The sequence below is a fragment of the Meriones unguiculatus genome, chromosome 1 (genome assembly GCF_030254825.1).
Source record: "Meriones unguiculatus strain TT.TT164.6M chromosome 1, Bangor_MerUng_6.1, whole genome shotgun sequence".
NCBI classification, from domain to species: Eukaryota; Metazoa; Chordata; class Mammalia; order Rodentia; family Muridae; genus Meriones; species Meriones unguiculatus.
In genome coordinates this window covers 185985622-186010241 of record NC_083349.1, presented here as the reverse complement: position 1 = coordinate 186010241, position 24620 = coordinate 185985622, and the positions used below count along the sequence as shown (strand labels likewise).

The 24620-nt window shown below is 44.7% G+C and overlaps 1 protein-coding gene and 1 long non-coding RNA gene across 2 annotated transcripts; one reads left to right on the top strand and one right to left on the bottom strand.

Moving 5' to 3' along the window:
* Positions 1 to 12614: 12614 nt before the first annotated feature.
* On the bottom strand, positions 12615 to 23537 carry Plet1 (placenta expressed transcript 1). The gene is made up of 4 exons (XM_021648528.2): positions 23351 to 23537; positions 18606 to 18807; positions 16499 to 16557; positions 12615 to 13805 (listed from the first exon to the last, which is right to left on the bottom strand). Exons 1-4 carry the CDS (start codon positions 23535 to 23537, stop codon positions 13492 to 13494), a joined length of 762 nt encoding a protein of 253 aa, XP_021504203.1. The 3' UTR covers positions 12615 to 13491.
* On the top strand, positions 15041 to 23357 carry LOC132649554 (uncharacterized). Its single transcript, XR_009588054.1, has 3 exons — positions 15041 to 16584; positions 21147 to 21330; positions 22261 to 23357. It is a non-coding gene; the product is annotated as an uncharacterized LOC132649554 (long non-coding RNA).
* Positions 23538 to 24620: the final 1083 nt, after the last annotated feature.

Below are 24620 nucleotides of genomic sequence, written 5' to 3'. Positions count from 1 at the left end.
GATGTCCAATGACTGTTTCACTGGGGTCATGTAAGACCATCAGAAAATACAGATATTTATATTCTGATTCATAGCAGTAAGAAAATTACAGTTATGAAGTAGCAATGAGAATCGTTTTATGTTTGGGGGGAGGGTCACCACAACACGAGGACCTGTATTAAAGGGTCACAGCATTAGGAAGGTTGAGAACCGCTGACTTAGAGTCACACTCATCTCTAGGCTTAGTTCTTTTATCTGTAAACGGAATCCTTAGACTAGATGCTTTCTGAAGTTTTTTATTCCAATTCCTCTTCCTTCTTTCCATCCTCCCTCACCAACTCTTCCCAGACTCCTCCCCCAGCTTTGTATCTTCTTTTACCCCTTCAAGACTAATTTGTGTTGTCCAAATACTCTTGGGTGTGTTGCCTTCTTCTGGAGCACAATTGACTTAGTAGGAGCTACCTTTTCAGAAAGAACTGTTCCTCCCTTTCTCAGCCAGTAACAGTTACTAATAGCTCTACAGTTAGTGGTGAGATTGTGTACCCTCTCCATGGAATTTGGTCTGGTTTGGACTTGCACAAGTTTTGTGCATGCTTTTGCAATTCCTATGAGCTCATATATGTAGCTGCCCCCATATTTCCAGAAGACAGTGTTTCCTTATGGTCATCTGCTACCTCTGCCTTACCTACCTCTGTTCTTACACTCTCTCTGCCTTCTCTTCTGCAGTGATTCCTGAGTTCTCTCTCTCTCTCTCATTCTCTCTCTCTCTCTCTCTCTCTCTCTGTGAGTGTGTGTATTCATGTGCATGTTATATATGTTCCCTTTGGGGCTGAACATTCTGCAGTCTCATTCTCTGTACCTTGGCCAGTTGTGGGTCTGAGTTAATCACCATTTCCTATAAATAGAAGCTTCTCAGATGAAGGTTGAGAGATGCTTTGATTTAAGGGTATAATAATAACTCATTAGGGGAGTTTAATAATGTCTATTTAACAGAATAAAAATAGTGGGTTCTCTCCTAGGGCCTATGGCGTGTCTAAACATAGCCTGATAATGGTGCCAAGGATGGGTTTCATCGTGTGGAGCAGGATTTAAATCCAACCAGAAAGTAGTTGGTTATTGTCTTGGTTACTGTTTTATTGTTATGAAGAAAAACCATGACCAAGGCAATGCTCATTTAAAAAGCATTTAATTGGGAGCTTGCTTACATTTCAGAGGGTTAAGCCATGATCAACATGTCAAGGAACATGGTGGCAGGCAGGCAGGGGACTGAGGGCTCTATATCCTGATCTGCAGGCAGGAGAGAGAGGCAGAGACAAGCCTACCTCCAGTGACATACCTCCAACTAGGCCACACCTACTAATCTGTCTCTAACAGTTGACTAACTGGGGATTAAGCATGCAGCTATATGGGCCTGTGGGGCCTTCTCATCCAAAACACCACATGGCCCCGGCAGATGTTTGACTCTTGCTCCAATGCATGTCTTTCCAGGCCAGCCACCATTGTAGTTTGCAAGGTTCACAGCTGGCTATTACTTTTTCACTGTGGTAGTGTGCACAGCACCTTCTAGCACTATGAGAGCCAGTTAGGAGGGAGGAGGCTTCCAGGTCAGTACCAGTTTGATTTCTTCAATCATGTTGTGTCTTCGGCAATAGGGTTTTACCATCGAATTCTGGAAGGTAACCAAGAGCAGTGACAATATCCAGTAATGTTTAGGGGTGGGGGGTTGAGGCTATGGGTGTTACTGGCCAACAACTGCAAAAGAAGCAACACACCCTGGCACCAGGCTTTTTATTTGTTAGCCTGTGTTGTCCAGTAGGAGCACATACTACTAGATCCCTGGAACTGGAGTTTCAGATGGTTGTGAGCCACCATGTGGGTGCTGGGAATCAAACCCAGATCTTCTGGATGAGCAGCCAGTGCTCTTAACCATTGAACTGTCTCTCCAGCCTCTCTGCTTTATTATAATAGAAATGTAATCATTTATTTCACACTCAGTTTTTTTTTTGGGGGGGGACACACATGCCACAGTGCATCTAAAGGTAGAGAAATATGTTCAGGAATCAGTTTTTTTCTTCCACCATGTAGCTTCTGGGGATCAAAACTCAGGCCGTCATGTTTGACAAGAAGTGCCTTTATCTCCTGGTCTCTGTGTGGTTTAAAATACCAAATGAGTCAATGTTTTAATTTGGAGAAGGAAGACGATTGCTGTTGGGTGGTAAGGTCTGGGAAAGCTTAGGGAAAAGGAGTCTTCGATGGTACTTAGCGATGGTGGTTTGAAATCCAGGAGAAGAGGGGTAAGGAGCACCCAAAGGGCAAACACTGCCTAGTAAAGTTCCCAGGGTGAGAATGTGAGAAGTCTATCCCAGATCCAGCAAGGTTAATTTTAGTAGAGTGATGCTGTGTGAGAGCATCATGGGAAGTAAGCTGAGGGTGTCTGTACTGTGGGGGGAAGAGAACTGAGCTGACACTATGAGGTGCCTTCTATGGCATCAGGTATTTTCCTAGATGATTTTTTTTTCTGGTTTTAAGACCTTGTTTCAAAAAATAAAAATTCAGAAAAGGGACAGGGCTTCCCCGTGTAATCAAGAATGACCTTGAATTCTGGATCCTCTCACCTCCACCTCCCATGTGTTGGGAGTACAGGCATGTGACTGTGCCTGGTCTAGGTGTATTTGTATTATTTTATCCTTGTAACCACCCTGTTGGGCTAGCATATTAGTTATCTACTGTTGCATAACAAATAGCATAGCTTACACATGACTCAATGCAGTGCACTGTTATCTCAGTTTCGGTGGGCCAGCAAGCCAAGGATGGTTAGCTTGTGACTTCCGGTTCAGCGTTCCATACATGGCATTGAGTGGCCTGACAGGTTGGATCCACTTCCCAGCTCACTTGGGCTGTAGAAAGCTGAACCCAGGATGGTTGAACTTAGACCTCAGGTTCTCTGTCTTCTGAGGCATTTCCTAGCATGATGGCTGCTTCCTCAGCGTGAACAAGGGAGACTCTGTCAGAAAGTCAGTCACCATTACGTGTACCTCACACTGTTTCTGTGTTTTGTTCTTTAGAAGCATTGCTAGTGGGTAAACTGTCACACAGAGATAGCTAGGGGTGAGGTTGGAAAGGTGGTTAGAGAATGTGGATTCTGACCTTCTTGACAGTAGGGGAAAAAAAAACACATTTCCTTTTATAGGAGTCTCATCAGCAGTGGTTACTTACAGGTGAATTGTGGGGGGTATTGAAACAGAAAGTTCTTGAAAGCACAGTTCTGGGAAATAAAAACAACTCTAAGGCTGAGCCTGATAGCACCAGCCTCCAATCCCAGCACTCGGGAAGCAGAGGCAGGCAGACCTCTCTGAGTTTGAAGCCAGCCTGGTCTACAGAGCAATTTTCAGGACAGCCAGGGCCACACCGAGAAACAGTTGTTGTGGGTGGACAGAGAGCGGAGATGACAAAAACAACAACAACAACAAAACTCTAAGGGGAGAAAGTGAGAAAAAAATAATCATCGTATCTCAGGTTGGTTTTTTGTTTGAGGTGTGTGTGTGCGCACGTGCGTGCATGTAAGCAAGAGGACTTGTGGAAGCCAGAAGACAAACTCAAGTGTTGTTCCTGAGACAAGGTCTCTCATGGGGGATGGTCGAGTAGGCTAAGCCTGTGAGCGCCAGCAATCTGCCCTTTCCTTCCTCCCGAGTGTTGGAATTACAAAGGTGTGCCAGCACACCTGACTGTTCCTGTGTGGGTTCTGGGTAGGGTCTTCATGCTTGTGTGGCAGGTGCCTGACAGACTGGGCTATTTATTCGTGCCCCCCCCCGCCTTTGGAGACAGTCTTTTTGTGTAGCCCGGACCGGACTGGTCTCAAACTCCTGGCTTTCCTCCTGAGGGTAGAGGCTACAGGTATGAGCCACCCTGCCTGGCTTGTTACCATTTCTTGTGAGCATAATGAGCAAGCTTGGCCATCATTTGTATTGTTTTGTAGCAACCACTAATGAGTTATAAAAATAGTCAGATAGGACTGAGCATGGTGGCACATGCCTGTAATCTCAGCACTTGGGAGGCAGAGTCAGGCAGATCTTTAGAGAGACCCTGTCTCTAACAGCCAAACAAACACACACACAAACACAAACAAACAAGACCAGATGGGTATTGACCAGTGGTGTACAGGTGGCCTCCAGCGCACAGTGGCTTGGATTTTCAAACTCCTGGCCTTTAAATTCATCCTAGATCTGAAAGTACCTGAACGATGGGAAACGGATTGTTCTCAGTTTGCTGCTGTATTAGATATTTCTAGCCCCTTCCACACAGAAGAACCACTGTTCGTTTCACTTTACAGCAAAATTCTGCTACAGTACATTTGTGGAAACCGTTGCAGACAAATGGTGTTAAATCTCCATGTAGCTGCAGAGAGAACTGTCAGCACACGGGTGCAGTGAGAGGCGTGTGCCCAGGAACGCTGTCAGAGCACCGAGGGGCAGGTTTCTCTTCCCTTATATGCCCTATGTACGTGAGGTGACATCCCAGGCACGTGTTCACAGAGATGCAAATTCTCACTTCTGCCCAAGTTCATCTTCATTCAGTCTGATGATTTTTCCCACCCTGGAAATTGCCAGCACGGTAGGATAATAAGCATGAACCAACATTTCAAACTCCTTCTACTTTTCATGGTATTTTCATATAATAGTACTGTAAGAACAGCTGTAAGAAATGGGAGAGATGGTGTTACCTTTTTTTTTTTTTAATTTTACCTGTTACTATTTTTATGTGATCACAGAACTGCGGATGGACATCTCATAGGTGTGTCAGACTTAACCTTTCCCAACACAGCTCTCTAAGGTCTCCTTGTTGGCCAGCCAGTCTCCCTACGCCACTACCATTCATTTTCTCCAGGTTAGAAAGCTGGGCGTTGTCCTGTGCCCCTCCCCCAACACCACCTTCTCACCTCCTACACTTAACCTATCACAGTCCTTTTAGCTCTACCTCCCATTGTATAGTGTTCATTGTCTAGTGTTCCTTTTCTGATGCCATTACCCTAGTGAAAACTGCCACCACACCAGGCATGGTTACTCGTTCGCTCTCAGAAGGAATGGAGGCAGTTCTCTGAGAGTCCAAGGCCAGTCTCATTTACAGAGCAAGTTTCAGATTTGTCAGAGCTAAATAGTGAGACCCTGTTTCAAAAACAAACAAGACAAAACAATAACATCTGCCACCATTCTTTCTTGCTTAGAGTCTGCCATTGCCTCATTGCCTGCTATTACTTGGTTCCCTTTCACACTCCTTTCTAAAAAGTGGACCTGTCTAAAAGAGTGATTTAGGGGCTGGAGAGGTATTCCTTAGAGCACATCCTGCTCTTCCAGAGGACTAGATTTTGATCTCCAGCACCCATGTACAGCCTTACAATTGCCTGTAACTCCAGCTCCAGGGGATCTGACTTCCTCTTCTGATTTTCACACATCCACTTAAGTGATTCAGGTCTCGCTGTCTTCTTCACATTGCCCCCTTGAAAGTACCGTCTTACTTTCAGAATATAATACAAACTCCACTCTGCCTCCCAAGGTCTGTATGGCCCAGCACTCCATGAATATCCTCACACGGACTGTAAGTCACCTGTAGGCTTGTAATACTTAATACAAAAACACTGATGAGTAGCTGTCACACTGTTTTGTTTGTATATGTTCAAAAGTGATGCAGCCCCTCCCCCAAGGTATTTTTGATCAGCCAGGGATGATTCCTGGCTTCAGCCTTGGGCCTCCACAGGCACTTGCACAGACATGCAAACATGCTCACACACACATACAGATACATAAGAAGGGAAAAAAGAAAGATAAGGGGGCTCTTGAATCCATGGTTGTGGAACCACAGACATGGGGGCCCAATTACACTTATTTGTTAAATAATGAACATTCCTGATGTCTCTGGAAACCTGGCTGACCCTGGCTTGGTAGATGTTCGAGAACCATTTAGAGCATTAGGTAACATCCTTTGATACAGTTTCTGTACTTCAGAGAACAGCCCCCAAGATTCCCTTCAAACCTGTTTGTCCTGCTCACTCTGCATTCCTAGAACATTTCCATTTCCATTCTGAGTCAAACCTTTTCAGGTCTTTAACTGCCAGTGTGGACCATGTTGACCTGGAGTGTTCAGTCTCTCACCTTTCACACTCTCCTCACGTCCACACCAGCCTTCGCAGCCTCGACTCAGGGCTCCTCTGACAGCAGGATCCAGGGGAAAGGCTTCAGTAGTGGTAATCCCAAGCTCTTCTCCAGCTGTCCTTGTCCTTTGGGTGAGCTTACAATGATCTCTGTTCCTGGCCTAGAGAGCAGTGTCTTTGGAATGCTGAGCTAAAGGCAATGTGCTTTGTCAGAAAAGAAGGGCCCGACTTCTTCAATTATGACCATAAGATTATGGTTAGTGATTTGCTAATGCTAGTGAGAAGGTGGAGGCTCCAGGCTTCTCTATTTGTGTGAGTTTTAGTACCAGCCTGTATGTGTTTATATGTGTGCCTGGTACCTGAGGAAGCCAGAAGACAGCATCAGATTCCCTGGAACTGGAGTTACGGATGTTTGTAAGTCACCGTGTAGGTGCTGAGAGCCACATCCCTGTCCCCTGGAAGAGCAGTCAGTGCAGTTAACCACTGAGCAATCCCACCAGCCCAAGGCTCTGTTCTTGAAGGAGAAGAACAAAAGGTGGGGTTTAGGGTGGAGTGGCTCATTGGAGTGCTTACCGGACGAGCTTTGAGGCCTGGATTTCAGATTCCAGATCCCATGCTGGGCAGTCACGGTGGCACATCTGGACCGGGATGATCCCCAGAGCAAGCTGGGACTAGCCATATTGGTAAGCTTTGGTTTGGTTGCGAGACCTTGCCTCAGTGGCTAACACCTCAATGAATATGAGCAGCCAGGGATGATTCCTGGCTTCAGCCTTGGGCCTCCACAGGCACTTGCACAGACATGCAAACATGCTCACACACACATACAGATACATAAGAAGGGAAAAAAGAAAGATAAGGGGGCTCTTGAGATTAATAGGAGGGTAAAGGCACCCGTCACCAAGCCTGATGACCTGCGTTCGAAACCTAAGACCTACATGGTGGGACCCATAGGGTGGTAGGTAAGAATGGACTCCTGCCAGTTGACCTTTGATCTCCACACACCTGCCAAAGACTCCCTGCTACTGTGTATACACAGAAGAAATACAGTGTAAAGAAAAAAAAAAAAAAAAAAGAAAAGAAAACCAAGTTCTGGGTTATAAGGAGACTTGAGGATGTGCTGTTTGCATCGTTGCACATTTCAGGATTTGGCTTGTGAATGAGCACTGTGCCCTCCATGGAGCATTTGCTGTGCTTCAGCTAATCGCTTCCCCTCTCTAGAGTGGCAATCATCTCCCGTTTCCTGACAAATCTGAGGCTCAAGACAATGAAGAACCTCTTCTTTTCCTGTAGCTGTAGAGAGCTTTGAGGTCCTGAGTCTCCCGCCTCTCCCTGCCAACTGCGGGAATTACACTGAACCACCACACCTTGCCAAGTTCAGAGTCTTGCTGAAGGTCATCCCACAAGTGAAGAACCAAGTTTGAACTTGAGTCTCTTTTGCTTAAAACACGAGTGATCATGCACACATGTATGTGGACAGCCACACACACACACGCCCTCCAAGTAAAACAGTTAAAATGACTATCTAAAACTTTCCAAGCCATTTAAATATGTACTACATGCATACTTTATTTTTTAAAAGCTTTTTGAGTTTGTTGGGCTCTAGCTTGTGCCACAGTTTGAGTAGAAACAAAAATGAACATGGAGATTTTGCATATATTGATGTTTCCCACTTACCTCAAGAGCACATATATAATTTCATTTTACCTCTTTGCATGGATGGATGTAGGTAAAATCAATGTGGGACAGTGCATCTGTGCTAGCTCTACTGAGTCATATCCATGGCACTACAGTTCAGCAATCAGAAGTCAAATAATTTTAATTTTTATTTGTACCCCTTGAAGGGCATCAAGGGAGATCCAGTCTGTGACCTCGAGTGATCCCTGAGAAGTCCCAGGGCTTTTCTTTCACTGGCTCTGAACCCTGCATCTCAGTCCCCAAAATACTAAGCTCAAAGTTTGCTTTTGCTCTTTTCTCTTGGTCCCCCCTTTCCCATATCATCTCTTAATCATGTAGAACACTTAATCTTTCCTTCTCATTATCCATTCTTTGAATTCTCTGTAAAAGAACAGAGCCAGGAGCTGACCCAGACAGCTGGAGACATTCTGCTTAGCAGGGAGAATGTGGAGCTGGGGAAGAATGTGGAAGAAGGGATGATGGTACAGAATCCCTCATTAGCTAGTTATTTGAGAAGTTACAAATGTATAGTTTTGGCCCTTGTTCTGGTCACCATTTTGTGCACATTTTTAGTGTTTGTAATGCTCGGCCGTCTTGTCTGTCACTATCTCTTTTGATATCTTTTTAGCTATTAAGTAGCAATATTTGGATGGTGTACACTTGTGCCAGCCACTGTCTTAGATGCTCTGTGAGTGTGAATTCACTTCACCCTCTGAGCAGCCTTTTGGGTGGCTGCTACTGTCATTTTACAAAGAAGCCAAGTCACACAGAGGTTACTTCTACAAGGTCCCACAGCTAACAAGAACCACGTGAGACTGGACTCAGGCATGTGACTTCAGGATCACTTAGCATGCCACCCATCCTATGAAACAGGAGATTTTCACTTAGTTTTAAGCATTTTCTTTACAAGCAGCCTGATACGGTGTTGCATTGTAATCTCAGCACTGTGGTGGAGGAGGGAGACAAGCATATGAGGAACCCCAAGGCTAGCCTCAGTTAGATGGAAAAAAGAGCTTAATAATAACCCACAATTCTAGGTTTTCTACTTGCTTTGAATTGTTAGTGTAATAATGGGTCTGTTGACCTGGTTTGGGGCCCTTTCTGAAGATCTTGGAAGTAACTGGGTTTGGAAGGCATCACTCTTTTTTTCTTCTTTCTCAGAAAGGATCACACCCTTTAGGTGGGTAGATGATTTTGTTCCTAATGATTGGAATATATTGATTTTATAAAGTGTGAAGCTATAAGCAAAACAAGGTTGGAAAGTTTGAGAAGTTACAAATGTTTAGTTTTGGCCCTGTTCTAGACACCGTTTTGTGCATATTTTTATTGTTTGTAATGCTCGGCCGTCTTGTCCATCAGTATCTGTTTTGATAGCTTTCGAGGTGGGAAAAGAAGGTTGAGTAGCAAACGGGAACTGTTCCCTTACTGTCTCCTCTTCTTCCTGTGGCTGAGGTGCAGCTCACAGGCTTCAGTCAATGAGAACCGGAAGATTATGTGCAAATGGGAGACCAGGGTTCTGTATTCCTGGAACTCCCAGCTATTCATACCATTTCAGCGCTTTCACGTTTCACTCTGCTGCCGCTGTGCTTGCTGCTTATGAACTCCTTTATAGAGCAACCAAGGGTGGCAGTCGCCTGCAACCCAGGCTGCTTCAGTTCTGCCTCTGAGGCCACTCTTGTGGAATACTGCGTTCCTCGGAGTCTGTTCTGCCTCGCAGTCTTCAGCAATGTTCCCAAAGTCCTTGTTAGTCGACCAGGTGTGGCATGAGGTAACACTTACTTATCTCCCCTGACTGGATTTTTAAAACTGGGAGCTAGCTCTCCATAGTCAAGAGCAGGGTCCTGTCCTCATCACCCATCCTGCGGTTCACAACCATGCATGATTTCAGCTCCAAGGCATCTGACACCTTTTTCTGACTTCTATAGGTACCAGACATGCATATGGTGAACATACATCTGTGCAGGCAAACACGTATACACATAAAGTTAAAATAAAAATTGAAAAAAAAAAAAAGAGCAAAAGAATTTTTTAAAAGAAAAAGAAAAATTAGGATTGGGTACAACAGAGAAGGCCAAGTTGAGATCTAGAGAGAGCCGGGACAGTAGGGTTGTCTCACACCATCTCACAGAAGACAGAACACCCGTTTGTCTCTGTTCACCTCCCTTCTTCTTAGAAGGTCAGAGAAGTTGACTCGGATCTCCTAATCTCATTTTCTTGCTCGGCTGCCTGGCTGAATTCTGCTGCCCAGACTTCTGTGTGTCTAAGAATCTTCAGAGAATGATTTTGCCGGGATTGCACTTTGTAACAAAGTCAATACTTGTCACAACTTCCACACTGAACCTGAGATGAAGGACGGGCTGAGCCATGAAAGATAAATACGAAACTGCTCCTAGCTTGCTGGGTCAGGATTTACCAGTGTTTATTTTGGAGATGGTACTGAGCAGTCGGGCCTGGAGAAACTGCCAGAGAACACAGCATATGTGTGAGTGTCAGCAAGAGACACCTACACCCGCCCGTCATATGACCCGTTGAGCCAGTTTTTCTGGGGGAATCCCTGGTATTTAGGACCTAATCAGGAGCCCCAAGGCATCCTGATTAAGGGGCAAGCTCAGAATGATTCAGAACAGCTTTTAAAAGCTGTTGGCCTCAAATTCATGGCGGTCCTCTTGTTTTGGTCTCTGGAGTGCTAGGAATACAGAGTTGAATCCCCACCCCTGGCTTGGTGTAAGGATTAAATGAGATGGTTCATAAGTACAGTGCTCAGGGCAAGGGCTGGCAGGGTCACTAGTAGGCACCCAGCTGGTGATACAAGAGAAAAACCAAGGAGCAAGGAGTTCCAGTGCTGGCCTCTCCCTTGGACCAACCACTGACATGGCCTCACCTTGCCAAAATATTTAGAATTCTGCAATCTATTCAAAACAAAAGAGAACAAACAAACAAAAAAAAGCTATCAGGGTAAAAATGCTAAAATTTTGCATTTAACAAAATCTATCAGCTCACTGGTTAACTACCTAGAAATCATAAAAGAACATGTTACGACTCCACAAGAAATGCAGTCTGCAGCTATAATCACTGGCAGTCAACAATAGCCATTTGTACATCTAAATCAGGTTTTCCAGAGTCACCGTGTTGTAATATTCAGAACACCCAGTTTTCAACCAAAATTTACAAGACATAAAAGAACAAAAATGGATGGTCAATTCAAAGGAAGAAAAAAAAAGTAGATATTGTTCCCAAAGAAGTCCGGCCATTGGGCCTAAGAGGAAAAGATTAATAAAATGGTGTCAACCATTTTATTTATGCTCCAAGTGGAAAAGGAAACCATGACAAAGAAGTAAAACCAGGGAAAATTATTTCTGAGCAGAGAATATTGGGGGGCAGAGAAAAATAATATCAAGAAGCCAAATAGAAATTTTGGAGCTCAAAGGTATAACAGATAAAAAAATAAAATAAAATTGAGGCTTAACTGGAGACTTGAAGAGGTAGGATAATTGGTGAGTTTGAAGACAGGCCAGTTGAAATGATCTAGTTTGAGGAGCAGGAAACAAAACAAAACAAAGAAAAAGATGAAAGGTCTGTGGGATACAAATGCGCTGACATACATATAACTGGAGTTTCAAAGGGGAAGAGAGAAGGAAGCTTAAAGAACAAAAAGATAATGTGCTGAAAATGACCAAAGCTGGTGGAAGACATGAATGCCTGTCTCCATTCAGAAAACAACAAACTGCAGGGAATTCAAAGACATACACTGAGACTTTTTGTGATCACGGCTACAGTTGATTCTGTAGTTACTGCTTCTGCCATGAATGGCATTGTTGTCTTGGCACACTCAGTGAACAGGGGTGGCTCCTATTTCAGCCCCTTAAAGGGCAGAGCCAGCTCAGAAACTTGTGATTATGTGGGAAACCCAGCCTTTGGAGCTGTCTGTATTTCTGTGCTGCCTCTCATCATCTCTGTGGTGTCTCTCCTTTTCTGGCCCCTCCCTTCTGACAGGGTCTTTCTGTGTATCCCTGAGCAGCCTTAAACTTATGAGAAGATCAGACTGTCCCCAAACTTATCAGCCGTCCTCTCTCCTGCCTTCCGAGAGAGCTGTGGTTAGGGGAGGGCTGCTGTACCCATCCACTAGCTCTGTGGTTAGGGCTGGTTGCCATGTTCTCTGACCCCTCTGTCTTCTTATCCTTACACATACGCACCTGAAAGGCAGCTTGGTCTTCATGTGGAATCCCTAGTAAGGGGAGCAGGGGCTGTCTCTAACAAGCACTCTGTTGCATGCTTTTCAATCACTTTCCCGTGGTGGGGCTGCCTTGCCAGGCCACCGAGGAAGAGGATTCATGTGCACAGTTCAGGTGTGACTTGATGTGCTGGAGCAGGTTTGCTGGTGGAGGGAGAGGCTCCCCTTTTCTGAGGGGTAGGGGAAGAGAAGAGGGGAGGAGAGTGGGCCAGGAGGAGAGGAGAAAGGGGGTTACGATTGGGATGTAAAGTGAATAATGAACGAATGAATGTACAGAATGACCAGGCAACTATCAGGACAGCACATTTTTGTGAGACTTGCACATGTGGCACACGTGAAAGCAGCTAACAGGGTCAGCACCTAGCAGAGAGTCATATGAGGGAGTTTCTTCACACCATGTGCTCGTTAGCTTTTTGTTAACTTGACCCACACCAGGGCCATCTTGGAAGAGAAAACTTAAAACCAAGAAAATTCCTCCCCTAGATTGGCCTGATGTCTCCAAATCTGTGGGACATTTTCTTGATTAAAGATTGAGGTGGCCAGTGCCTCCCCAGGTAAATGGTCCTAGATGGTGTACGAAAGGAGTTGTTAAAGGAAAATTTTATTGCTTATTACAGGATTATTGTTGAAAATAACTTTTGTTTCACATTGTATTATATACATAAGTTTTTTATTTTCCATTTCTTAGTGGAAATTATCATCAAGGAAGAAATCAGCAGCTTAGACTGAAAAAACAAATTAAGATAAAGGTAGAATCTGTCTTTGAAAACACACATACATTCACACACACACAATTTCATTCATAGTTTTAAAAATAAAGTTAGGTAACACTTTGTATTTTGTCATTCATTAAGGCTTATCTTTCAATTTAGCACATTCATTATTCTTGTTTAATGTATCATTTATTTGACTTGGGAAAAAAGAGTCATGTTCCCTGTAATTGGCTTCTCAGGCATAGTTTTCATATATTTTCATTCTTCAAAACCTGCTGGTCTGGGCACAGTGGGAATCTGCTAGTGGCCACAGGATTATCACTCATTTCTTTTTCTCCTTCAGTCATGTAAGTTACAAAAGTTCTTTGTAACTTGAGTAGGTTTGGCCAGAAATCAGCATGAAAGTAAAGAAGGATATTCCCTCCCCACCCTGAAACCCAGGGGGCTCATGGGAATCCTTTGGCAAGAAACACAAGTTCAGATTGCTTGTTAACATGTTAAACTGAGAATCAGTACTCCAGATTACAACTAGGATGGCCTAAGTATTTACAAAAAACAAAATTTGTGCCCTGAAAGATCCAGGCAAACGTTTGTGTCCTTCAAAAGCACTACTGAGTGTCACAGGTCTGTGGTCAGAGGTGGTGGAGTTGCACACTGAGGACATAAAACCTTCATTCAGTTTAAACACTGGCCTGGAATGAGCTTGGGAAGATGCTGTGGGGGCTTGATATTTGCTTCCCCAGTTTCCTTTAGAAGAGGAGTTTGCTGATGAGAAAAACAAGCATGATGTGGAGGGTAGCTGCCAGGGGGCTGCTGAGAGTGCTAATAGCCAGGTTTGTGGTCATGGCCGTAGTCTTGGCTGTGGGCTTGGCTGTGGTCATGGTTGAGTTATTGGCTGTGGTCATGGCTGTGGTCTTGGCTGTGGTCATGGTTGAGTTATTGGCTGTGGTCATGGCTGAGTTATTGACTGTGGTCATGGCTGAGTTCTTGGCTATGGTCATGGTTGTGGTCTGGATGGTCTCAGAAATCGTAGGTAGGGCGGGAGTCAGGATTGCACTTGTCACTAGAGGAGAAACAAAGAAGCCAATTTTATCAGTTCTTTGTATGGAGGTGGGTAGGCATTAGAGAAAGAGGCTAAAGGCTGGCAAGGTGATTCTACTGGTAAAAGCATTTGTCATTGAATTCAATTTCATGTGAAGAAGAGAACTGACCTCAAAATGTTGTCCTCTGACCTTCACACATGCATATTATTACTATGCATGCGTATGCATAGTAATAATAAAGTTTTTTTTTTTAAGACAGTAAAGCCAGAGATCATGATCAAACAGCAATCAACACTTCTCTAGTGCTGCAGGGAGGAAGCTGAAGGAAGCTAGAAGGGTCAGATTGCTAAGCAATAAAAATAAGTAAGTCTCTGTTCTTAAGGTCTATACGCTTCTTTGGTTTATTTTGCTTATTTATTTTAAAAAATGTGTACAGATATTTTGCCTGCATGTTTGTATGTGTATCACATATATGTAGTGCCCTCAAAGGCTGGAAGAGGGCATCAGATTCCCTGGGACTGGAGTTAAAGATGGTTGTGAGCACCATACGGGTGCCAGGAATTGAACCTGGGCCCTCTGGGAGAGCAACTATATGTTCTTAACTGCTGAGTTGAGCCATCTCTCCAGCCCCTGCATAGTCTGTTGAAATGAGGAGAAGGCCTACAAAATTTATAAAACATGAATTTGTCGTTGGTTGGGTAGTCTGCCCTCAAATATCTTCATATTGTTGACTGTAATGTCAATATGATCCAAGGCAGTAAATATGTAAATATGATCCAATGCTAATTCCAAGTCCTAGTGAGAATTCAGTATCATGTAGAACCAAGAACAGTGATCTCTGCCTTAAAGTTAGCTTGAGATGCCCTGTATAAATCCTTTACTTTATTTCTCTGGCTTGCAAGCCACAGGCAGTGTCTCATGTTGGTTCCGGCAGGATGCTGGTACTCAGTGATGGTTTCAGAGAAGCAAAGAAAGCCAGACTTGCTCGCCTACAGACTTGTCTGATGCCAGAAAACCTAGAGCTTGGAGCACAGACACTTCAAGGGTGTCTTACATGAGCTGGTAGTAGGGCCTATAACCCCAGCACTGGATAGAGGGTACTTGAGGGGAAGGGAAGAGACAGAAGAATTGCTGGGGCTTGCTGGCCAACTGCATAACTGAAAAATGGGAAGGTCTAGGTTAGTGAGAGCCCCTATCTTGTCATAAGAAGTGAAGCTGTGGATGAAGGCACAGGATGTCCTCCTTTGTCCTCCCAATGTGTGTGTCTGTGTCTGTGTGTGTGCGCGTGCATGTGCATGCGCACACACACACATACACATACTCACATGGTCACTTTCTTCCCCTATAAGACTTGGTTATAAGAGGAAGAAGGAAATTGCCACAGGCCTAGGCATTCTGCTTGCCTGGAATAAGGCTCCCTGGCCAAGACAATGCCTTCTCTCTCTAGCACTTCTCCAGGACCGTGTGTCTCTGGCATTCCATGCAGCCAGAGACTGCATGCTTTGCCCTGCCCTTTTATCCTTTTGTTTGGTTTGAGGCAGTCTTTCTCTGTGTGACCTATGTTGGCCTTAAAATTGGGATCTTCTGGCCTTACCCTCTTAACTGTCAGGAACATAGGTACACACCACCACTTTTGGCCTGTCCCCTGATTTTTAAACTGTGTTTTTTTAGGATGGAGCTAATGATTAGAAATAAACATTCCCCCTCTATTAGCATTTCTGCAAGTGTTTTTCTAAAAAAAAAAAAAAAAAAAAAATGTCCTTGAAGAAGAAAATAACTTCACAGAGGGAAAACCATCAAGGAAACAATTAACACTGTCATACAATAGTTTAATTAGGCATACACACTTTAAAATTTGCTGTTAGAAATAATTATTCTGCCTGTGTGTTTTGTAGTAAATGACCTACAGAAAAACTGGCAGTATATTGATATTTCTGCCTTCCAGTGCTCTGCGGCTCATGAGGAAGGCCTGGTATTTGGATATTGAGAGAGACTAATGTTCCTCTCTCTCTCTCCACAAGCTGAAGAGTTGAACCCAAGGTTCACACATGCTCTTGGCTAAATCTTACAATAAAAACTGCCTCAACATGATCTCTCTAATTTTAATGTAAGTCTAAGAAAAGTAGAAAAACATGGTAAGATGCTGAATCTGAGTCCTCACTCTGCTATGGATTTTCTCTGTGCTCTTAGGCGAGCTAACTCTTCTTTCTGAACTTCAGTTTTGAATACTTTGGCGTCTTACAGGAAAATAGGAAAATGGGGAGTAGAGAGAAGGATAAGGAGCCTGGGGATAACAATGCCTTTTGTATAACTAGAAGCTTCCATTCCCCGACCCCCTCATAATTCTCTTAAAATTGACTAAAATTGGTTAAAATTGACTCTGTGAAGTCCTTGTGTGAGGGGACTTTCAGGTTCTGTGTGGAAACTGAGAATTATGTTGCTTTTCCATATCAATTTGCCTGTCTAGTACTTAACAGAAACAGTCCCCATTGAAGCAGGGGCTTGGAGCCAAAGGCGACCATAGGGATTTCTGAAAAATTGCACAAATCTTAGAGAGGGCTTTTGTTTTCCAGGTAGCATAAAACAAAAGGTTGGGAAAAATCTCACATAGGTTCCAGGAGTGTGGGAAACTCAACAGATACCTGGGCAAAATAACTTTCCAGACTGCTTGAGTTTACTGTCAAATATACAAAGATTTTGCAACAGAACTCACTTGTTTGTTCCAGACTCACAGATGACACTAAGGCGGTGCGATTGATGACTCTGAAGACTCTGGAGAGCAAATCAGTAAGAGAAATGGTGAGGACCTTGTCCGTGCAGCCCACAAGCTACAACTTTTTGCCTTTCCGGATCACCCATCCTGTCAATCTGTTCTGAGCATACTTTTTAGATTGCACAATAAGCAGATCATTAAATATTGACCTACTTTGTATTGACGTGACTGACTCCTCCAAGGGTCTTAACTCCAAACTGCTCCCTTACGTCCCAGCCCCACCAGCTTCATCATTAGAAACTCCCCACAGGCTGGCACCCGTTTTCAGCTCTTGTTCATTCTTTCCTGAAAGGCTTGCAATAACTTTCCTGGTCACATCTGTTCAGAAACTCAGTAGTCTCCTTTTGCTAACCTGGACAGATCTCTTGTCTTTTGTCATATTGAATTGCTATGAGCTTCTCTATCCGCTGTAGGGTTGAATTCTGGAGGGCAGGTCCTTCAGGCATTTACTGTTCACTAAGTTACCCTCAGAGCTTGTTCTGAGGGTAGCAATGGGTCCATTGTAATATTAGGCCCTTGTCTATACATCCAGCAAGTCACTAACGAAAGGACCCCATCTGCATGGCAGTCACCGTGCTTGGTGTGAGCAGACAGCGGTGAACCCAACTGCCATGGCTTTTGTGCTCATGACATTTATAATGTTTTGAGAGACAGATTTTTATGAATATCCAGATAATTAGCTAAGGAGTCAGTTACAGTTGTGATGCATGTGATGAGGTAGAGGAAGGCTGGAGAGAGTGTAACAGCGCTCTTCTGAATCTACGTGTTCAGGGAAAGCAGAGGAAGCATTTCACTCAGTACTCACATGTGCGTTGGTCATGTTTCCCAGCCTCTCTGTAAATCCCATGGGCTGAGACCTTTGACATCCTGTTGTACCCTGCGTAGCATAGTGCCCTCCATGGTGGTGTTCCTTGTGTCCCCTCTCCTTGAATCAGTCTTGCTGATCAAGACCATGAGTGTATACATCATGGACAAGCAGAAAGACTAGTGTCTCGTAGTGAGTGTACAAGTGAGGATGAAAGCCACATTGTTGGTGGGCTGTAACTGTTTCTCCTGTAGATTGTTGTTGCTGGGCCACTGCAGACTGTACCTGTTGGTGCTCAGTGTGGTCAGCATCCTTATTCTAAGATCTGCCTGGTTTCTAAGCAACTGTTGCCATGGTAGGTTGATAGTAGTAGCTCCCTTTGGATTCTGTTTTCATTTATCACACTATGGGCATAATAGTTCCTCCTCAAAAACTGATGAAGCCTGGCTAGGTCTAGAGTGTGGCAAGAGAGGAAAGAATGGGTTAACAGCATCACCAGTTTCCACAGAGACAGGGATGCTGACAGTGGACACAGCCTGATTGCCAGGTTGCCCTTTCAGGAGCATAAGTTCTTCACAACACTTGGTTTCCAAAGTCAGTGTCATCAGGTCCTCAGAGTGAGAGACATTTGTTGTGAAAGCTTAATGTTAGCTATATGTGACCTTTTCTTAGAACCCCAGGGCTTCCATCTTTTATGACAGGAGGAAACTTGTATTATTACTCAGTTATCTTTTAGGTACACATTTCCCAAATGAGTGTCTGCTTTACGAATGATAATCCACTAGATTTGTATTATATATAGATATATATATATGTATACATATATACATATATAGCATGTGTATTTATACATATATGTGCATATATACATGTATAGCATGTATGTATGTGTGTATGAAAGTAGAAGGGGGACTAGTTGCAGGAAGGTAGGTAACTGAAGGAAAAGGAGACTAAGAAAAGGCAATGGAGTGAATAGGAGCAAAGTACAATGATATACTTGATAAAATGTCATAATAAAATCTATTATTTTGTTTGCTAACAGAAATTAAAAAAAATAATTCTCTAGTTTAAACACAGAGAACTTGAAAGAAAAATAGTGCCCGGTCTTCCTAATTATGCATAGCACTGTGCATTGCTTGGGTTCTCCACTCACACCCACCGTCTAGTTTAGTCTCAGATTAATGTGAAACTGTATCAATCTGTTACAAAAATTTAAAAGCTCAAAGTGATATGAGATCTTACTGCAGGTCAACTGTAGTCAAATCCTCAGACTCTGGAACTTTCCACGTTGTCTGAATGGCTGAATTGTTTGGGTGTGTCACATCGTAGAAGCTGGTGCCATTGCATCCCTCAGTTGCTCCAACCCAGGTACCCACTGTGTCATTGCTCTGGGTCACTGCTTTCAGGATCACAGCTCTGACTGAATTGTTCACAGGGATTGTCACTAGGAGGAAAAGATGAGGAAGCAGTTAGCCTGAGCCAAGTGAAACTAAAATGTATGGACAGCATGGTTCTGTTTCTGTGAGAGAAACTGAAGAAGAAGGCCTGGAAGAAAGTACAGAGCTACCAACTGGGAACTCAGTTTGCCACACGCCTGCCATTCCAGCACTTGGAGGTGGGGGATGGAGGATAGTGAGTTCAGTGTCCTCTTCATCTACAGAGAAGTTTAAAGCCAGCCTGGGCTATAGATGATTTTTAATAGTCGTCTCCAGAGTTGCTTTTTATTTTCCAAATACTCTACAGTGAAAGGTGGGTATGAGTCAGACCATCCTCTGGCTCTGGTTTTGCTACAGGTGGACAGACCCTAAGGGTGAAGAGGCTGACCTCTCCTCCCCCGAATGGGTAAGGAGGCCTCCTAGAAAGTGCTACAAGGGAGTGCTTTTGCCAAGTAAAGTAAAGCCCTGCTTCTGACCCCAGAAACACTGATCCTCTTGGCCTCTGTTGTTGAAGGTGATGGGTGGGAGTAGGACAGGGGTTGGTATGATGCACTGAAGTCTGAGCCACAGGTTCCTAATTCAAAGACCAAATTACATCGTGGGGGTATTCTCTATTCAGATGAGGTCTGTGACCCAGCCTGCTTGTGCTTCCAACCTTGCTGACATTTTGTTAATTTCAACATGAGGATATTTCAGTCTTCCATTTTTCTCCCTAGAAGAGCCCAATGAGTAAATTTCTTAATGTTGGGGCATGCCAGTTATCTGAAACTTCTTCCAAGGCTCCTTCCCAAAGCAAAGCAAGTGCATCAAGTAGCACAATGGTCAGACTGTCCGGATCTGTGTCCTGGCTCTAGTACTCAGGGGCAGAACAGGCCACCTCTGAGCCGTGGCGTCTTCTCCCTCAGTGACCACTGGGGGAGGGGAGGACAGTTTGTGTGTTTTGAAACAGGACCTCATCCTAAGCTGGACTCAAACGTGGCTGAGGATGACCTTGAACTCCCTCCTTCTTTCGTACAGACATTGCAGCTGTGCAGTGCCACGCCTGATTTATGAAATGCGGAAAACTGAACCCAGAACTTCGTATGTGCTAGGCAAGCACTCTACAAATTAAGCTACATCCCTGATGACCTGTACATATTTTTTCCCAAGTTCCCACTTTGTGCTTGCCATAGCTCCAGGTCTGGGGAATGACATTATCCCTCATCTGGGTTGATGCTACTTATCAGCAAATGCTCCTGATAGGATGGAAGATGCTAACAGGTGCTTCCTATCGCATAAATTGTGATCGTTAATACTAATTTAAGCACATTATGTTTTATTGCCCTGGTTTGCTTTGCCAAGAGGGTCAGCTGACCCAAAATCTTGTCTGTCCTGGCTCACTCAGGGGAGCTGACTTTTGTGGTACGTTTTTGCATTGTTGCATGGCGGAGATGATGTGCAATACTGCCATTTAGATAGACAGTCAGCAATCTTCTTCGCTCTCCAATAGTGTTTTCTTGACTGTCCCTTTCTGCCTTTTGCCTCTCACTGTGGGCTTAGCTTTCCTCCCTAAGCACTTGCATTCTCTGGCTCTGTAGCTTCAGCCTCCCTCAAGATGCCTTGCAACATGTGGTGGTCAGACCAGACTTCCTCACATAACCTGTCAGGTGGGCTGTGTGCCCACACATCGAGAGAATCTAAACATTTCTGCTTTCACATTCCCATCTCTCCCGGAAGTGATCGGATCCAACACCCAGCCTCGCTCTGTCTGTATTTTACTCTAGGGACAGCAGCTGTTTCTCACCTCCCCCACCCCTACCTGTCCTGCAAACGCACCTGGTTATATCTGACCCGCACCTGCCCCTGGTGTTCGCTCACGTCTGGGTGTCTGTCTGGAGCTCTCCTTTGTTATCGTTCATCCCATCCCCACTTCCACACCCAGATCTTTTCCCCTCCCTCCTCTGGTCTAACTTAGTCCTGTTTCCCCCTCATATCTGGAACATTCACACCCCCTTCTATAGCATTAAATACTTAATTACATTTTATGGTTTCATTGGTCAGTATCTGGGCACTAAACAAGTGTTTTTGATTGATTCTAAAGCCCCGAATTGAGGCTGGCGGGGAGTGTAGCTTGGCGGTGGATCACCTTGTCTAGCGGCTTCAAGGCCTTGGGTTCTGTCTCTCGCACTTAGAAATAAAAAAACAGTCCTTTATCCAGTGGAGTCCAATGTCCTTAAAGCCTGAAAGTTCAGGAAGTACTAAATTACATCCTTTTTTTTTAATCCATAGAAATGAACAACGGGGCAGAGGCTGACTGAGCAACGTCTCAGTGTATATATTATATATTATAGGCTTCCTTCTTTAACAGGTCCGGAAGGGTCTCTGAGATGCCGGCTAAGCTGTGGCCGTCTCACGTCTGCCAAGCCATTTATACATGGCTTACCAATGTCGACACAATGCTGAAATGGAAAAGATTTCAAGCCAAAACAAGGAAAGGTGGCTGACCCAGGGTCTCCAGAAGGCCTGAATCCTGGCTGTGGCGCGCTATAGAGGTATTTGGAAGGCCTTCTTCGTAACTGTAGGTGTGGAATCCAGCCCTTCTCACCCCCACGGACAGAGGTTTTTTTTGACCCTCAGTTTAAAGTATGAGTCAGATTTACCTCGGAGCTCGGAACTCCAATGGGTTTTGGTTTGAAATGGAATCTGATAAAAGAGCAAAGTGTAGGCAGTCAAGGAAGCTGAGTTCTTTTCTCTTTCCCCGAGGCTAGGGGAGCTGCTGCGGTTGCCCTCTTCCCCACTTTCCCCCCTGTTCCTGTTTCCCCCTTCCTGCCTTCCTCCTTTCAGACCGGCTCCAGGTCTTCCTCTTATCTCCCTCTATTTCATGTCTCTTTCTCCCACTTCAGCAGCAGACCCGACACTCTCCTGCTGTGCCATCTTTCATCGGAGGTCTGAAATCGCTCTTGCAGTCATGGATTCATATACATGCTAACCTAGCATTCATCTTGAATTACAGACTTATCTTCCCTGCTTTGGTATGAAAAGACCACTTCTCCAGGGAGTGAGAGTGAAGCCCTGTTACAGCAGGAGAGCCTGTGTAGTGACATCCCCAGGAAACAGTAGAGAGACAAGCAGGATGAGTGTGGGAAGGCAGGCACAGCAGTTCACCTGTGAGGCTGGGTCTGCAGACCGGGAGTACCGGCTGTTACCATGGTGATCTCTGCAAAAATTTGCTTAGACTTTTAAGAGGGGAAGGGTGACGAAGGAGTTAGGAATGATGGGCCTTCCCTATGCTTCTTAGGCTCAAATATTAGTTCTGTTACATTCTGGTGACCTTGGGTAAAATTTTGACTTCTATGTGCCTTCCTTCTCCCCTGTAAAATGGAAGTTAATAATAGCATTTTCCCCTTAGAGCAATACCAGCACATAGTAAGTTGTGTTAACATTATAATGTGGATTGACATTTACTTCCGCCATTTCCACAGCTCTGTGACTGGAGCAAGTCACCCAGCGTCTGTGTCTGTCTCCTCATCACTGAAACGGGGAGTATCAACAGGTCTGCCTAGTGTCATGTTTTCATCTATGAAGCACCAAAAAAAAAAAAAAAATTCTGCTGCTGTTATAAAACTAGCTGTGGTGAGTGGGGGGAGGGCCGGTGAAAGGGCTCAGTGGGTAAAGGCAGTTGCCGTGAAAACCTGGTGACCTGAGTTCAAGGAAGCCTCAGGACACACATAATAGGGGAGGAGAGAAACTCCACAAAGTTATCTTCTGACCTCCACGTGGGTGCCAGGACGTGTGCGTGACTGTGTGCACACACATACACACATCACAAAAGAGCACACACTATAATAATAAAAAAATAAAAAAATAAATCAACTGAAGATGCTTTAAAAAATGAATAAAAAAAATTTAGCTAGGTAGAAAGCATATTCTTTAACGTGTAGGTTTGTTGAATCCCCAAGGGGAAAGTTACGAAATACTTTCTAGATACTTCTAAGGAGAACATTAGGTTAGGATTGACCAACCAAGGTTCACAGGGCTCTGCTACTTCCAGTCCGTGAGTTCCCAGTGAGTCATTTAACACCTGCGTGCCTCAGGCTGCTCACCGTGAGGTGGGCTACCGAAGTTTTCCCTTAGCTCACACGGTTTTCAGCAGACAGTAACTGCAAGTCATCCTTCCTGGTGTCCTGTGTGGTACATTTTGTCAACGGGATGTAATAGGATTGTAGACTGCCATGAAACCCCTCAAAATAACACCATGCCCATTTAAAGCAGCCAGATCTTTGCCTAGGTGGGATCTGGCCGGGGTTAGTTCATTTAGGCACATGCGGCTTAACAGCACCTGTGATTTAGTCATGGGCAGGAAACTACAGAAATGGTCCTTCCAACCCACTCTTTCACAGATTAGCCACCCCTCCCCAGTTCCCATCTTGTTCACACACACACACACACACACACACACACACACACACACACACACACGCATTGAGAGCAGCGGTGGAGGGGTACATTCTGAGAGTCTGGTTAAGGTTCTGTGGAGAACAAAGGACAGCAGAATGAATGGCTTTCACTCACCTGTGTAGGTTGTGTACCCGTCAGCGATGTTAGCCTCGGTGATGTTGATACCCAAGGTGTCGGAGGAAAAGACTTTATCGAAGATCACGCAGGAGTCGTTATCACTTGCAGAGAAGGCGGGAGAAAAGTGCAGGGCCAGGCACACAAGCAGCCTAAGGTGTGGCAGCACGGATCGAAGCACAGCCATGGTCCCGGTCTGTCTGGTTGCTGGGCCTGGCAGTAGCAAGACTGGCGAGGAGTGACGGCTCTCCTGTTTATATGCTCTGGGGCTGGAGCTTCTGGGTGAGGTCATGCATGCAAATCGCCCTCCCTCCCTCCTGAAAATACTGCCTTCTGGAATTTGGCCCAAGACATCACCGGAATGAATCACCAACCTCCACTTTTTGTGTCACCAATGCTGCTTTACCAATTCCAGTTTTGCCCAAGAAGACTGACAAATTATTTCACATGTCCCTCATCTCAGCACCTGATAGCTGAAGAAGTGGAAAGGGCTGCTGAGAAGTGGTAACCGCCAGAAAGTGGAAGTCCACAGTTGAGTAATTTGCACGTAGGTGGTCTATTTGGAAGCCCTGCTTTAATCCACAGAGACTCGGGCATGGCTGCTCTCTTTATCTCCTCCAGTTTCCACATCACCTCATGACTAGTCTAGACCTGGAACGACTGGATATTTATTTACTTATTTTTAAATTACATTTGTTGATTCTGTCTGGGGGTTGAAGTGACAGGGAGATAGATATACAGGCCACAGTCTGTGCGTGCGTGCGTGCGTGCGTGCATGTGTGTGTGTGTGTGTGTGTGTGTGTGTGTGTGTGTGTGTGTGTGTTTGTGTTTGTGGCGGGGGTCAGAGAACAACTTTCAGGAGTCATTTCTTTCCTTCCATAACATGGGTCGTTAGGATTGAGCTCAAGCTGTTAGGTTTCTCGGCAGATGTCTTTTGTCACAGAGCCTTCACCACGACAGCCCTACTTATTTCTTTTTAAGACAGAAGGTCTCATGCATTCCAGGCTTGCCTCAAGTTCTCTGGACATGAGGATGACCTTGAACCTTTTAAAAACATATACTTATTTTATTTATTTAATTTTCGAGCCAGGTTCTCACTATGTAGCCTTGTATGGCCTGAAACTTGCCATGTAGACCAGGCTGCCCTCTAACTCCCAGAGATCTGCCTGCCTCTGTTTCCTGAGTGCTGGGATTAAAGGCGTGTGCGACCACACCTGAGGTTTATTTTATTTTTAATTCCATGTTTGTGTGAGTGCCTGTGGGTGTGTTT